At 36.4% G+C, this 14,599-nt stretch overlaps 2 protein-coding genes across 5 annotated transcripts in view; both read right to left on the reverse strand.

Annotated features, from left to right (window-relative positions):
- LOC114652800 (solute carrier family 22 member 4-like) overlaps positions 1 to 14,573 on the reverse strand; it is a 137,682-nt gene extending 123,109 nt beyond the window's left edge. The window contains exons 1-2 of one of the 2 annotated variants that reach the window (XM_051928444.1): positions 13,817 to 14,570; positions 2,351 to 2,454 (exon numbers count right to left, since the gene is read on the reverse strand). In XM_051928444.1, coding sequence (XP_051784404.1) covers positions 2,351 to 2,454; positions 13,817 to 14,170 — 458 coding nt within the window. In that variant the 5' untranslated portion in view covers positions 14,171 to 14,570. Of the gene's footprint in view, positions 1 to 2,350; positions 2,455 to 13,816 lie in introns of both variants that reach the window. The other variant, XM_051928443.1, reaches the window with a different exon arrangement.
- trappc11 (trafficking protein particle complex subunit 11) overlaps positions 1 to 14,599 on the reverse strand; it is a 973,608-nt gene that overhangs the window by 605,380 nt on the left and 353,629 nt on the right. The window lies entirely within an intron of this gene.

Here is a 14,599-nt window from a genome sequence, read left to right on the forward strand (position 1 = left end):
GTGTTTGTACGTCATCGAGTTGGTGAAATGATGGTTCTTCAGCGTGTGACACAAACTGCTGAACATGGAGGAAGTGCAATAGTCGGAATTTTTTTGCCAGAGGCAGAGTTGGGTGACTTGGGCTGTCACTGGCATTCTGAATCAAAAGGGTTACCACAGTTTGGATTTTATATCAGCAAAAGGTGGCTACTTTGATGAATAAAAAATCTGAATAAAAATCTGCACACTTAATGATTCCTTCACTGATTTTTTTTTTTGCCATTATTAGCTCTATGCCTTGATTTCATGAAACATCATGAAGACATTAAACGGTGTGCATTTCCATAAAATCTGGATAAATTGAGGTGTTCTAAATCTTTTGACCAGTAGTGTACTCTGTGTATATACAAGGGGGTACCCAAAAATAACCGGAATTGAAAAAAAAATTCTTTTAATAATTTTTACTTACTGAAACTTTAGTCTCCTTCAAAGTACTGCACTTGTCCCTACGGTTTTCCCACTCTTGGAAACATTTTTGTAATTGGTGAAGAGGAACGTTGTCCAATGCCTGCAGAGATTTTTCTTTGACTTTCTCCACAGTACAAAAACACTTTCCTTGGAGTTCTTTTTTTATATGTGGGAACAAGAACACTACATTTAATGCAGACTCGTTGTTCTTTATGATCACCAATCGCAGAACACGTTTAAATTAGCACCAAGAAAAACCGACATGGAATTCCGTACGAACAATACAGAGCAACACCACTTGGCAGACTGCCACAATATACTGTAAGTTCGCAACTAAGCCTAGATTGAGCGCTAGGTACATATTCCAGTTATTTTTGGGTACCCCCTCGTGTGTGTGTGTATGTGTGTATTTATACACACACACTTATTTGCAATTTTAGCCTGTGTTTTATTTATACAGTTTCCTGTATAAATTATACTGTATATAAAAGAATATGGGTTTATTATAAGTGAGTTCTAAGGAACTTTGTGTACAGTAATCCCTCCTCCATCGCGGGGGTTGCGTTCCAGAGCCACCCGCGAAATAACAAAATCCGCGAAGTAGAAACCATATGTTTATATGGTTATTTTTATATTGTCATGCTTAGGTCACAGATTTGCGCAGAAACACAGGAGGTTGTAGAGAGACAGGAACGTTATTCAAACACTGCAAACAAACATTTGTCTCTTTTTCAAAAGTTTAAACTGTGCTCCATGACAAGACAGAGATGACAGTTCCGTCTCACAATTAAAAGAATGCAAACATATCTTCCTCTTCAAAGGAGCAAACAAATCAATAGGGCTGTTTGGATTTTGAGTATGCGAAGCACCGCGGCACAAAGCTGTTGAAGGCGGCAGCTCACACCCCCTCCGTCAGGAGCAGAGAGAGAGAGAGAGAGAGAGAGATAAAAAAATCAATACATGCCCTTCGTGCTTTTAAGTATGCGAAGCACCGTTCAGCTTGTCGTTTCAGGAAGCAGCTGCACAAAAGATAGCAACGTGAAGATAATCTTTCAGCATTTTTAGACGAGCATCCGTATGGTCTAGGTGTGCGAACAGCCCCCCTGCTCAATCCCCCTACATCAGGATCAGAGAAAGTCAGCGCAAGAGACAGAGAAAAGTAAGCTGGGTAGCTTCTCAGCCATCTGCCAATAGCGTCCCTTGTATGAAATCAACTGGGCAAACCAACTGAGGCAGCATGTACCAGAAATTAAAAGACCCATTGTCCTCAGAAACCCGCGAAGCAGCGAAAAATCCGCAATATATATTTAAATATGCTTACATATAAAATCCGCGATGGAGTGAAGCCGCGAAAGGCGAAGCGCGATATAGCGAGGGATTACTGTATTACTAGTTTCTGTAATATTAATTCATCTACTCTTTGACTTTACCCTTTGTTGCTTGGTTTTTCTGTTTATGGGGACTGTAAAATGAATGTGGTACAACTATGCTGAACAACACAGTTTTGTGCTGGCCTAGTTCCAGCAGTTGATTTAGTCATAACATTGGCTGAAAGCACTGCAAAACATTTTGTGTTTGGTAAGATGTTAATGCCTTCTCACAGCAAATATGCTATAAAATCGTGCTTAAAATTATTTAGAATTTTTTTTTTGTATATTAAAAAAAATGTGAAAATCTTTGATACTAGAGGTAATCTAAAATCCCTGATCCAAGAATAATTCTGTTAACATTTGGTCAAATGTCAAATATGAAATACTGTAAATATTAGCAAAAGCCATCAAAGAATTTACCAACAATGATTACAGTGAAACAACATGCTAATCTCTAGAAACATTTAACAACCATACCCAGTTTATTTTCTTGCATGTGCAATAGCTTACAAATTATAAAACAAGTGTTTTACCTGTCTGAAAATTGCCCAGATACAAATGATCCTGTTAAGACTCCAAAAAAAAAGACAGACGTAGTGAATGGCACTTTCCAGTCTTCTTTGCAAACCAAGTCCCACTGTAAAATATAAATGTTTTTCTGGTCACTTAGTTTATTTACAAGAAAAAACAAAGTTCTGTAAAGCTCATCACAAAAGAGTATTTTAGGCACCTCGATTAAATAGACTGAACAACAAGATAACTACTGTCTCTGACACATTTTTATACAGACTGTAAACCTGAATTCCAAAAAAATTCTAAGCTAATGAAAATGATCAGGAAAATATGCGTAAAACTGGCAGATGGATGGGAAAATCACAGACTCATCCTTAAATGATGTACAATCCTGTGTTTTTAAATGCATATTCAGTATTAGGGGCTATAATTTAAAACTAGGTTAATTATACTAATTATAATTATAATAGGACTTATCAGGTAACCTATAAAATTGACATTAACATTTAATGAATTAAAAACACATATTTAGTCAAAAGATAAAAAAAAAAAAAAAAAAAAGTCTGTTCAATTTAGTGTAGAATCCTGCTATATAAATAAGGAACTGTTTATGCCAGCAAGAACGAAAACTATTAAAAAGAAAAAAAAATATTTTTATGACTATACTGAGGAAGGCTGTGGGAAATGTAAAATATGTAAAGTTTAATCAGAATGATCATGCTGTTAACTTTCTTTATGACTCTAAAACCATAATATATTTTCAAATGTTCCCAAGCAACATTGAATATTTACGCTAGTTAGTAATACCAGTTTCTAAATTGAACTTTACTGCTTCTGTATGACTTCAAGCTTAAATGCCACTCTTTAGTAAAAAAAAAAAAACAAAAGAAAAAAAAAGAAAAAGAAAGTAACAAAATACCAGCTGTGAAACCACACATGTTGATTTCATGAACCATGACAACAGAGCCTGTTTTCATCTACTACTTCATTAAGATTCAGATATTGTGTTTACTTGGAAAAGTTTGTGCTGTATATCTAACTTAATTAAAAAAGAAAAAAAAACAGGCTTTATATGGAAGGTGGACATATTAAATCAATCATAAATATGCAAAAATCAAGCAATCAACCAATGCCATGCTGAACCAAAGAGAGGCATCACAAACCGAATTCACACCAATGACCAGAAGAGAAATCCAAGTAATTATACAGTAACTAAATCATATCATATATGAACATGGAAAAAAGGTAGTAAAATGCTAATCCAGCAAATACATTAAGTAATTTGGGATGCTTTCACATAAATGAATAATACTGATGGAACCAAAGTAACTGTACAGTAACAAAAAGAGTACCATATTTAAGAACACTTTAAAATGCAGAATGTAATAAAAGTAGGCTTTAAATACAGATTTTGCTTTTGATCAAATAGAAAAATAATTGCAGGCAGCAGGACAAGTGATAAGCACACAACCTTCCTGAAGTCTTATTATCTCTGAATGACGAACGGAGTTATTTATGTACTGCAGAGCTCAACATCAGCTTGGTAGGACTCCTTGATAATGGAAGGACCGGGGGAAGATAGCTTATTCCGGACACTATCTCCCCCAGATCACTAGAGGGCAGCCCCCCGGCTTGCAGTGGGGCTACAGGTTTGGAGCATGCTCAACCCTGCTGGGGCCTGTGGCCACCACCAGGGGGTGCCTGGACCTTTGTGGAGCTCTATTCAGGAGCACTTCCGCCACACCCAGAAGTGCTGCTGGAAGAAGCTCGTTGGACACCTGGGGCCTCATGTATAATGCCGTGCGTAGAATTCACACTATAATATGGCACACGGACAAAAGCAGAAATGTGCTTATGCACAAAAAAATCCAGATGCATAAATCTGTGCAAACACCAACTTCCGTGTTCTTCCGCTACATAAATCCCGGTCAGCGTGAAAAGTAACGCACATGCACGTGCCTGCTGTCCCGCACCAACTCCTCCCAGAATTATGCCTCTTTGAATATGCAAATCAATATAAATAGTCCTTAAGCTCAGCCTTCTATGAAAAGACAATGGCAAAAGCACAGGGGAAAATGGAAGAATTTCAGCGAATACCAAGTGGAGACAAGGAAAAACTTACTATTTGTTGGTTTAAACAGTGATATAATCAACAAAAGGAAGCTGATCGAGAACAGAGTGTTGGAGAAACTCGAAAGTTCAATTTCACAAAGTGCCCAAAATAAAGAAGCGATCAGATATTAAAGTCGCCGTGAAAAGGGCAAGTTGTAGCCCACCGTCTGAATGTCATATGAAAGCTTATTAAGGTACAGAGAAAAAAAAAAAAAGGCACACAGTAGGGAAAAAAAAGCACGATATGTCAAGTTTAATCTCGAAATTTCCACTTTAATCACGTAGTTTATTTTGTCATTAAAGTAGTACATCATAAACTTCATCTTAAAATCGTTTACTAGTTTCTCAAATCCCATTGTAACTAAAGTAGCACGTTAAATGCTTTGTTTTGTATGTGTTCTTCTATGTGCACTACCTGCTTCTTAAACTAGCTCTCTCTTCCTCCGACAGGACACAAAATCCATTACATTTGTAATATTACAGCTCTCTGAATAATTAAAATACTGAGATGTATACGCAATATTATTTTCATGATGATAGGAATTAAAGCATTTTATTAAATATGGGAACATGGTGGCGCAGCAATAGTGACAAGCTGGTGCCTCGTCCACAGATTGTTCCTGCCTCCCGCAAGATGCTTGCTGCGCCGTGTGCAGCCTTCGACGAAATAATTTATTGCAGCAGTACTGTCCCGTTCAAACGTATGAACCCCCAATTCCTGTCCTTCCTTTTCTTTCTCCAAGTAGCCAATTGCCACAAAATCAGCTCTGTAATAGATGTTAAGCCATCTGTAAGCTTAGAATGCTGATTCTTCAAAACTTTTAAGGAACATTGAAATGGACTGTGAATTTGGTGCTTTTACCATGCTGATGTGGGGAGCAAGGGAAAAGCGCTTCCCACATGAATAAATGTGTGTTGTGAGGCATACTCATGCCTCTGACTGTCTGTTTCAGGGTTGGGACAGTTGGAGTGCCCCCGATTTCCACAAAAGGAATATAGTCTATATCCGGAGTAATTAAAATGCTATGTAATTATACATCAGCTTACTAGTGAAATATTTAAAACATTTATCTCCCAAACTAAATTCATTTTAGTTTGTGTTACCTGCTACTTTACATTGTTTTCAGTCTGAAATGTTATCACTTAATATGGAATGTGAAAAAGAAAAAAAAAATTTCCTCAATTCCAAGTATATAACGTACAAACAGTTGAGCAGTTATTTTTAGGTTGTTAAATTTGAACCATTTTACTTTTTAAACCAAAAGGACAGGGGCTTATGCCCTATAAATTGCAATACTAGAAATAGTTTATCATGCAAGACTGCCACTATTGTATTAAAACATGTCACATAATTTTATGCTTTCTTCTGCCTCCATCATGCTTGGATCACATGCTGATTGCACAACTGTTCTTGTTTGTAAAATTAACCACGTTCTTAAAACGTCCTGCAAAATAAGAGTAATAGCACCACATTTAGCATGACACCCATTAAATATATCAATTTACCAACTTTTGAAAAATGTGAGAATGACTTCAAAGAGAAATGCATGCTGATAAAATATTCAAATGCACTGCAAGGCTTGTATAAAAAACACCTGCTTTTCCAGCACTAATCAACCAAACAGCACATGCCTGTACTTAGTAAGTGACAGCTAATCTTTCTGAAGATGGTTTATGGATAGCTAAATTTAGGTAGCTAACAGAGTTGCTAATGTTAACAAGCAAGGTGGGAAACACTGGCTCTCAAAAATGTGAACTCATGTCAAAGAGAAGAGAATTTTAAACTGCTCATATGAATCAGTGTTTTATAGATTTCTATTTATTTATAACAATTACGCTGCTGCCTGACATCATTGCTACTTAATTAACTTAGGTCTACGATAAATGGCTTTAACACTACCTCCGTGAAGCACACCATCCGACTTACTTATGGACAAGTACTGATATAAAGGAAACTGAATCTAAACACTGATTAATATACAGTATAATTATATTGCTTATGTAATGCATTTTTTCAATAAAAATAAATTGACTATTCAAACAGCTTAATCTGTATATTTTTTTTGCAATTTCCGAATCAAAATAAGTCACTTTCACTTTTATGGTAAAGTAAATGTTGCTTTGTATACAGTACTTTGCAAAAAAAATAAATGCTCTGAGGCTAAGGATCTGCACTGGCAATTGGAAGGTTGCCGGTTCGAATCCCGTAAATGCCAAAAAAGGGACTCTGCTCTGTTGGGTCCTTGAGCAAGGCCCTTAACCTGCAATTGCTGAGCACTTTGAGTAGTGAGAAAAGAGCTATATAAAATGCAAAGAATTATTATTAATATATTTTAAAAGAATTTTTTTTTCATAATTTTCTTATATTTAATAATTATTAGCTCTTCCATCTGGCTTCACCTAGAACAGTAATAAAATGTACATTACATGTTTAAAATAAATAAAAAGCAGATATGACATTTATGGCCTCAGCACTGCAGTAAAAAGAATTGTGTTTTTTGTATTATTTAGCATTTAAGTGTTTCTGGGCTTATTAAGCTCCTGTCAAATTTTACTGTGAAATTAAGGGAGATTTACAGAAATAGAATCAATTCTAGAATAAGGAGAAATGTGTAGAACTTATAATTATCTCAATAGTTCAGTAATGTTGAAATGCTATAGAGTTTGTAGAACGCATCACAACTCGACCTCCGAGAGATAAATAAAGGTCAAATGACATACACCCTCCTCATTCCCAAGACAGCTCTCCATGAAGTGTCCACCACCTCTCACTCCCATTGTCTCCACAGACTTTTTGTTACTCCAAATCAAGTATGGATCTTGTCACAAATAGGCCATTTGCTCACTAATTATTTACACTAGGTAAAAGCTTAATATGACATTTTTTTGTTCTCCATAAAATTAGCATTCAGAGAAGAGGGAACAGATACTTGATACAATCAACCATTAAAGAACTACTGAGTGGCAAAATTCCCCCCCCCCCCCCCCCCCCAACACGCTTAAATATTTCAAAATTCTCAATAATTCTCAATAATTATTACTGCCAATACAATGCATAAGCAATAGTAAAGGGTAATTAAAAGATAGACAGTGAAATAGTAGATGCTCTAAACTTACATTTTTCTGAGGTGTTTACAAGTAAGGAAGCAGATAACCTCCCATTAGTAAATGTGACTATTAAGGAGGATTGGAGCGATTTAGAAATTGTAGAGGGAGAAGTACTGCTCAGATTAAACAGGCAGAAATCAAACAAAGCACCAGGACCTAAATGAAGCTAATGAGTACATACAGTATATAAACCCTTGACACATATTTTAGGAACTCATTGCACACTGGGGATATTCCGAAGGACTAGAAAATGGCAAATATTATCCTGTTATATAAAAAGTGTGACCAGGCCGATCCAAGAAACTATAGGACAGTAAGCTTAATGTATATCACAGGAAAATTAATGGAAGGAATTATTAAGGAGCAGCACATGGCAAGGACAGGAGTTTTTCTGATAAGTAAGCATGGGTAAGGCAGAGGGAGGTCATGTTTTATTAACATGCTAGAATTCTAAGAGGAAGCAACAAAAGTAGAAGATCAAAGTGGAGCATGAGATATTATTTATGTTGACTTTCAAAATGCATCTGATAAGGTGCCACACAAGAGGTTGAGCATCAAACTAAAAGAAGTGGGTGTTCAGGATGATGTTTGTAAATGGGTGCAAAATTGGCTCAGACACAGGAAGCAGAGAGTGATGGTGTGAGGAACCTTATCAGAATTGGCTGATGTTAAAAGTGGTGTTCCTCAGGGGTCAATACTAGGGCCACTGCCATTTTATATATATCTATATATAAATGATTTGGATAGGAATATAAGTAACAAGCTGGTTAAGTTTGCAGATCATACCAAAATAGGTGGATTGGCAGATAATTTGGAATCCATTAAATCATTACAGAAGGACTTGGACAGCATTCAGGCTTGGGCAGATGTGTGGCAGATAATGTCAGTAAATGTAAAGTATTACACATAAAAAAGTAAAATTGTTAGGTTTGAATACACAATGGGAAGTCTGAAAATCGAGAAAACAATTTATGAGAAGGATTTAGGAGTCATAGTGGACTCTACGCTATCAATTTCCAGACAGTGTTCAAAAGCCATGAAAAAGACTAACAGACTGTTAGGTTATATAGCACAATGTATAGAGGACAAATCCAAGGAGGTTATGCTCAAGCTTTATAATGCACTTGCAAGGCCTCGTCTCGAGTACTGTATGAAGTTTTGGTCTCCAGGCTACAAAAATGACCTAGCAGTGCTGGAAAACGTCCAGACGAGTGACTAGGCCTATTCCAGGGCTACTGGGGAATGAATTACGAAGGAACATATCAAACAGCTAAGCCTTTTCAGTTTAAGCAAAAGATTAAGAGGTGACATGACTGAAGTGTTTAAAATTATGAAGGGAATTAGTACAATGGATCAAGACTTATTTTAAAATGAGTTCATCAAGAACACGGACACAGTTGGAAATTTGTTAAGGGTAAATTTTGCACAAACATTAGGACATTTTTCTTTAAACAGAGAACCATAGACATTTGGAATAAGCTACCAAGTCAAGTAGTGTAATAAGCAGTAAGACTTTAGGGTCTTTCAAAACTAGACTTGATTTTTTTTTTTTTAAAGAAATAAGTGGATAGGACTGGCAGGCTTTGTTGGGCTGAATGGTCCATTTAGATTGTTCTAATGTGGTGCATATTATACCAGATCAAATGGACAACCTATGTATCAAATAAAAACCATGACGTCTACATGGATTACTTAGATTTCCATCCATCTTAGACTGGTAACACAGCTAGTATGCTAATAAAAGTTAAGATTTTCTAAGTTTGGCTATACTGGAAATAATTGTAAAGTTATGTAGAAATAGGTACTGGGGCTTTCGCATAATGCTGCAACAGAAAGACAGAATTTAAATTTTAAAGTACATACATAAATCCTTCTTCAAAATTGCAACTTTGAAAGTTTTCCTTCTTTAGTTGCTTTTTCTTGACTGCACATTATATAATCCAAGTATTTATCACTATAACTTGTTTAAATGCACTGGTATTTAAAACCTTTAATATCAATAGAAGAACAGCTCTATCAAAGCACTACATACTATCAATAACTGCCCCGTTAAATTTTTACAATAGGAGACATGCACAATGCTTTATAAAAAGCAAAGTCAAACAATCCAAAATGTGAACAGGTTTTGAAATTTTAACCAAGCAGTATCTCTCAATATATACATAGATTGTTATGGGTCAAAAAAATTAATATAAAAAAAAACAAACTGTTGCACTACTGTTTCATTATGACTTACAAGTGAAATCATAATTACAAGCAATAAATTAAAAATAACTTATCAAATACTATAACTTTTTCAGCTGACCCTGCTGTACCCTTCTCTATGCTATGTTTTTGGGCAAAACTAATTTTAGGCTTGAAAAGGTGAGGAGGCACAGTAACATTAGACTGTTTACTATGCTAATCAACCTGGAAGATGTAGGAAATGCTGATGTGAGAAGTCATTTCATGAAATGTACAACATGAAAACAAAAATGTACACTAATGCAGCAGGGTTTGCTATTGCTAAGAAAATTATCTTAAATATTCAGCAGCTTGTTGATCACATGTAATGGCTTTGATGTTCCAATACTCCAGTCAGATTTTCAGCATTACAGGTTAGGGCAGGGATGGGCAAAGTCAGTCCTGGAGGGCCGCAGTGGCTGCAGGTTTTTGTTCCAACCCAGTTGCTTAATTAAAAAACAATCCTTGCCAATAATTTCATTTCATGGCGTGCTAGTGCTTGAACTCTGCCATGTCAGCTCATTCTTGTATGCCAGATTTTTTTTTTCCTAAGGATAACATTCAAATGATCTGAAGTCTAAAACGGATGACTAATTCTCAGTCCTTCACTTCTGTTTTTTTTTTTTCATTTTCCTTCCTAGTATTTAATTAAACCCAATAGTGTGTGATAAATACACATGGGTATAAATGGAAACAAGCTAAATGGAGAAATGCTGGTTTCTTTTGTGATTTGCATCTTATTGCTGATAAGGAGAAATTAAAAACCAAGACTACAGCTGTTTAAGACTAAAATAAGCAATAAGAGTTCAAAATCCTAACGAGTGAGACAACTAAAATGAAGCAGAAGTGTCAGTTGATGCAATAAGAGCTTCTTATTAAGCAACTGGGTTGGACCAAAAACCTGCAGCCACTGCGGCCCTCCAGGAACGACTTTGCCCACCCCTGGGTTAGGGGTTGGATAGTAATCTTTCAAAATCAGAGGATTTTTATCTATTACAAATAGATTTTGTCTTATGAAGTCCCAGAAAGGTAACAAGAGGAATATCATTAAAAAATAAGATACCTACAATAATAATACCTTCCTCACTGGTATAATGGAGGTTGTGAAAATGCTCTTTACTATTTGCTCAAAGGCTATGGAATGTGAGAATGCTTTCAAGGCTAAACCTCATTTTTACCAATATGTGGTCCCACTTAATGGGACAAGCGTGACAAAGTTTAATCAGCTGTATACATATGTAGATCACTTGCTGTGGCCAGCTAAAGGTGTAGGACACTATGAAAGATATATTGCACTTCAGAATAACCCTCAAGGTAAACCTGATGATGCTTTGTCAGAGAAACTAATTGGAGAGGTCTAAATTATGCCTGAAAACAAAATCTGAGAATACGTTATGCTATATTTTAGTTCACTTTTGACAATATATTTGTGTCAATTGTAAAAAGACCATGCATCAACAGAACATAATCCTTAAAAATCACCTATTTTAATATTCTCCTACAATATGTGATTTGTGTTTAAATTGTTGTAGAAGAGGGTTATGCACTAGTATACAACAAAACTTTACAAAAAACACTGCTATAAAAACCTGCAGGTAACACTCCACCCCATATATAAAGACGGACTACAAGAAACAGACAACAAAGCTTGCAAAGCAGGTTGCCCAGTAGGCTGCCATATGCATTTACAATTCGTCCAACCCTGTAATGATTGATATCGCTGTCATATTTATGGCATCATATTCCACGACATAATTGACATGACGATCACAATCACATTATGCATAATACCACGTTGTGTAACCAAAGAAACAAGGAAATAACACTTTTTCAATTCAGGTTCTATATAGAAAAAAAACCAACCCAAAACACACATATAAAAATGTGTTAATTGCTACAGCCTCTAACTCAGTTATCAGCTACTCAGTAACAGTGGTCTTCTATTGTTATTCTTTAAAAGATGCTTTTCTGTGTATTATAATGAGCCATTCCATGATACATGATCATCAGGGAAGCAAAGAAATGAAGCTGTTCAAAAGCAGTCAAACATCTGGACTTCTTTTTAATCAAATACTCAAAAGCGAAATACTCAGCATTTATGCCTATTAAGGTTTACGGACCATAGAACTTAGGGTTTCCAGGTGAAGCAACTGTCTCTTTGACAACAGAATCACAGCGGTCAACCTGCAAGCTTTCTGCTTTAACAAGACATTCCCAAAAGGTATTAGGACCCCAGGACACACACAATTCTATATTATCTTGGCTTTGTTGATATTTTATTTAAGAATTCGCCTTCTTTTCTTGCTCTGTCTTGCTGCCTACTATTCATTTGGTGTTCTATGCATTCAACAAAGTGGGTGATTTAACTGGTGTTGTGGATACACACACGTTGCTGGAGCATAACAATCACCATAGCTCCTGATGGCTAGGAAATTGCAAGTCAGAACGTTTGCTTCTACTTGCATACGTTTATCAGCTTGGATATTCATATATTAACATCTACTGGCACAGAGCAGAAGTCTCATTACCAATAATACTCCAAGGAGGGAAGATGTACAAGAATATAAGTGTCAAACATGAGTTTGGTATAAGTGTTGGTAACTTGAATTAACTGCTCACATCAATGGTGAATGCTTCTGCCATTCAATGCACACTTTTGCAATCAGTAAAAGAACAAGGAGTTAAAAAACAATGCACAAAATTCTAGTCTTTTCGATCTGTTGTAATTCTCTCCGTCTCAAAATAATAAACTGAAAGACACTAAATGCATGTTAAAAAAAAAAACTTCACCTTGAACTAAAGAATGCATTAAGTAAATGTTAATATAGTAGCTAAAAAAGTGTTTCTTTACAGTACTATTCACTGACAAACCTAAACTGAAAACTAGATAAAAAAAGCGACTTGTACTTTGTATTAAACAATCCATTACTCATTTTAATCCTAATTATCTTGATCAGGGTTAAGAGGTCAACAATTATGGTCACCTAAAATTAAATATTTTAACTTGTATAAATTTGTATAGTATTTTCTTTGTCATACCTTGAAATATTACAGCATCTTATGAGCTCCAACAGCTGAAATTGTATAATTGTTGCTGTATGTACACATGTGTACAAATCCACTATTTCAATTCGGTTTATTTTTGTATTCACCGAGTGTAGGCGCAAAGCTTTAATTATGGGAAATTAGTCTTTTAAATACATAGGAATTACTGTACATTACATCTTGCCTGAAGAAGGGGCCTGAGTTGCCTCGAAAGCTTGCATATTGTAATCTTTTTAGTTAGCCTATAAAAGGTGTTATTTTGCTTGGCTTTTCTCTACATTAATAATGGCTAACACGGTACAACACCCTAGTATTACAGTAAGAATTAAAAAAAAAAATGAATCCCAATCTATACCATACAATTTGTGACTGGGGCATATAATTTTATGATTACAAGTATTTAAAAACACTAAACTTAAGTCACGAAATGTATTCTGATCGTTCATAATTCGGTGTTATTTGAAAATAACATTTATATCCACGGCTACTTTATGACAATCTAAAGCATAGTTTCTTAAAGTTATTTGACGTGCAAGTTTCAGTGTATTTTCGATGTACAGTACTGTGTTTTCCCAGAACGGTATACTGAATATGCGGTTTGATGACTAATCGCTGCACAAAATGAATCAAACACCACCGTGTCCGTGAACAAGCATGAAAGACAAAGATTATCATGAAGACTTGCACAGTGACCGAATATGTAGTGTGTTGTGGGTCTGCTGTGCACACAGACCTCTCTGAACTTAGATGCATTTGTGTATGTTAGCGTGACTGTGCCACAGACGGCGCAAAAGGAGCGGTTTACCCGCCAGTAGTGTGAGAAGGAAGTCAATCCACAGCAGTTTTCTGTTCCTGTAACAATTAAATAACAACTTATGTCAATTCACTACTACTTTGTGACAGTTAATATTACTTTTTCATCAATACAATGCGTTAAATGTTTGATTAGTTAAATATACGACTAAAGACCATAACCTGGGCCGTCTGCATATTCTTACCTCAGTCACAATTGTGGAGATGTACCTTTCTTTGCTGTATTCCCAGCCCTGCAGACATTCCTCCGTTTCGTTCACCTGACCATCTCTTCTCCACTTGAAACGGGTGCATCTACTGAGCGTTAGTGTCCCATTGACCGCTACAGACGGGATAAGCGACTGATTGAGAGTTGAACCGCTGCCATTCCCTGTGGGCACCCGGCAGTAATGCGACGGTGTGTCCGCCAGAAATACCATGGACAGCCCCACGTAGCCATTAGGGATGGTGCTGCAGCTGAGCAGAAAGAAAACAGTCCTCTGGAAGGGTCCCCAGTCTCCCAGAAAAGACGTAATAACGTCGTAGTCTTGGGTTTCCATACTGTGAATTATGTTTACCTCTATGGTACACAACGGGCTACTCAAATGCAAACGCAGAACCTAATGCAGTCAAAATTTGATCGTTACTGCCGACTATCCTCGTGTCTATCGTACTCCAAACAGCTCTGAAGGGATCCTAAACAATCCGAGACGATCGACATTTAGGAGTAAAAGTACACCACAAATATGAAACGCCTCCGGGTAAACTTTCGTTTCGTGAAAACACAACAGGTTTCAAATAGAAGTATTTTCACTAAAGTCCTAACTTCTGCCAAGATATGACACACAAAATGTACTTTTTCGCACAGGTGTGTGCAGTCGAAACAAATAGCTCCCTTTTTCTCCGGCGCCCACGTGTTAATGATACAGCCCTCCGCTGGGCGGGTCTGGAAGAGCGCGAGCTCGCTTGTCACAAGTGGCACGCGCATA

Source organism: Erpetoichthys calabaricus, chromosome 5 (genome assembly GCF_900747795.2).
Source record: "Erpetoichthys calabaricus chromosome 5, fErpCal1.3, whole genome shotgun sequence".
Classification (NCBI taxonomy): domain Eukaryota; kingdom Metazoa; phylum Chordata; class Cladistia; order Polypteriformes; family Polypteridae; genus Erpetoichthys; species Erpetoichthys calabaricus.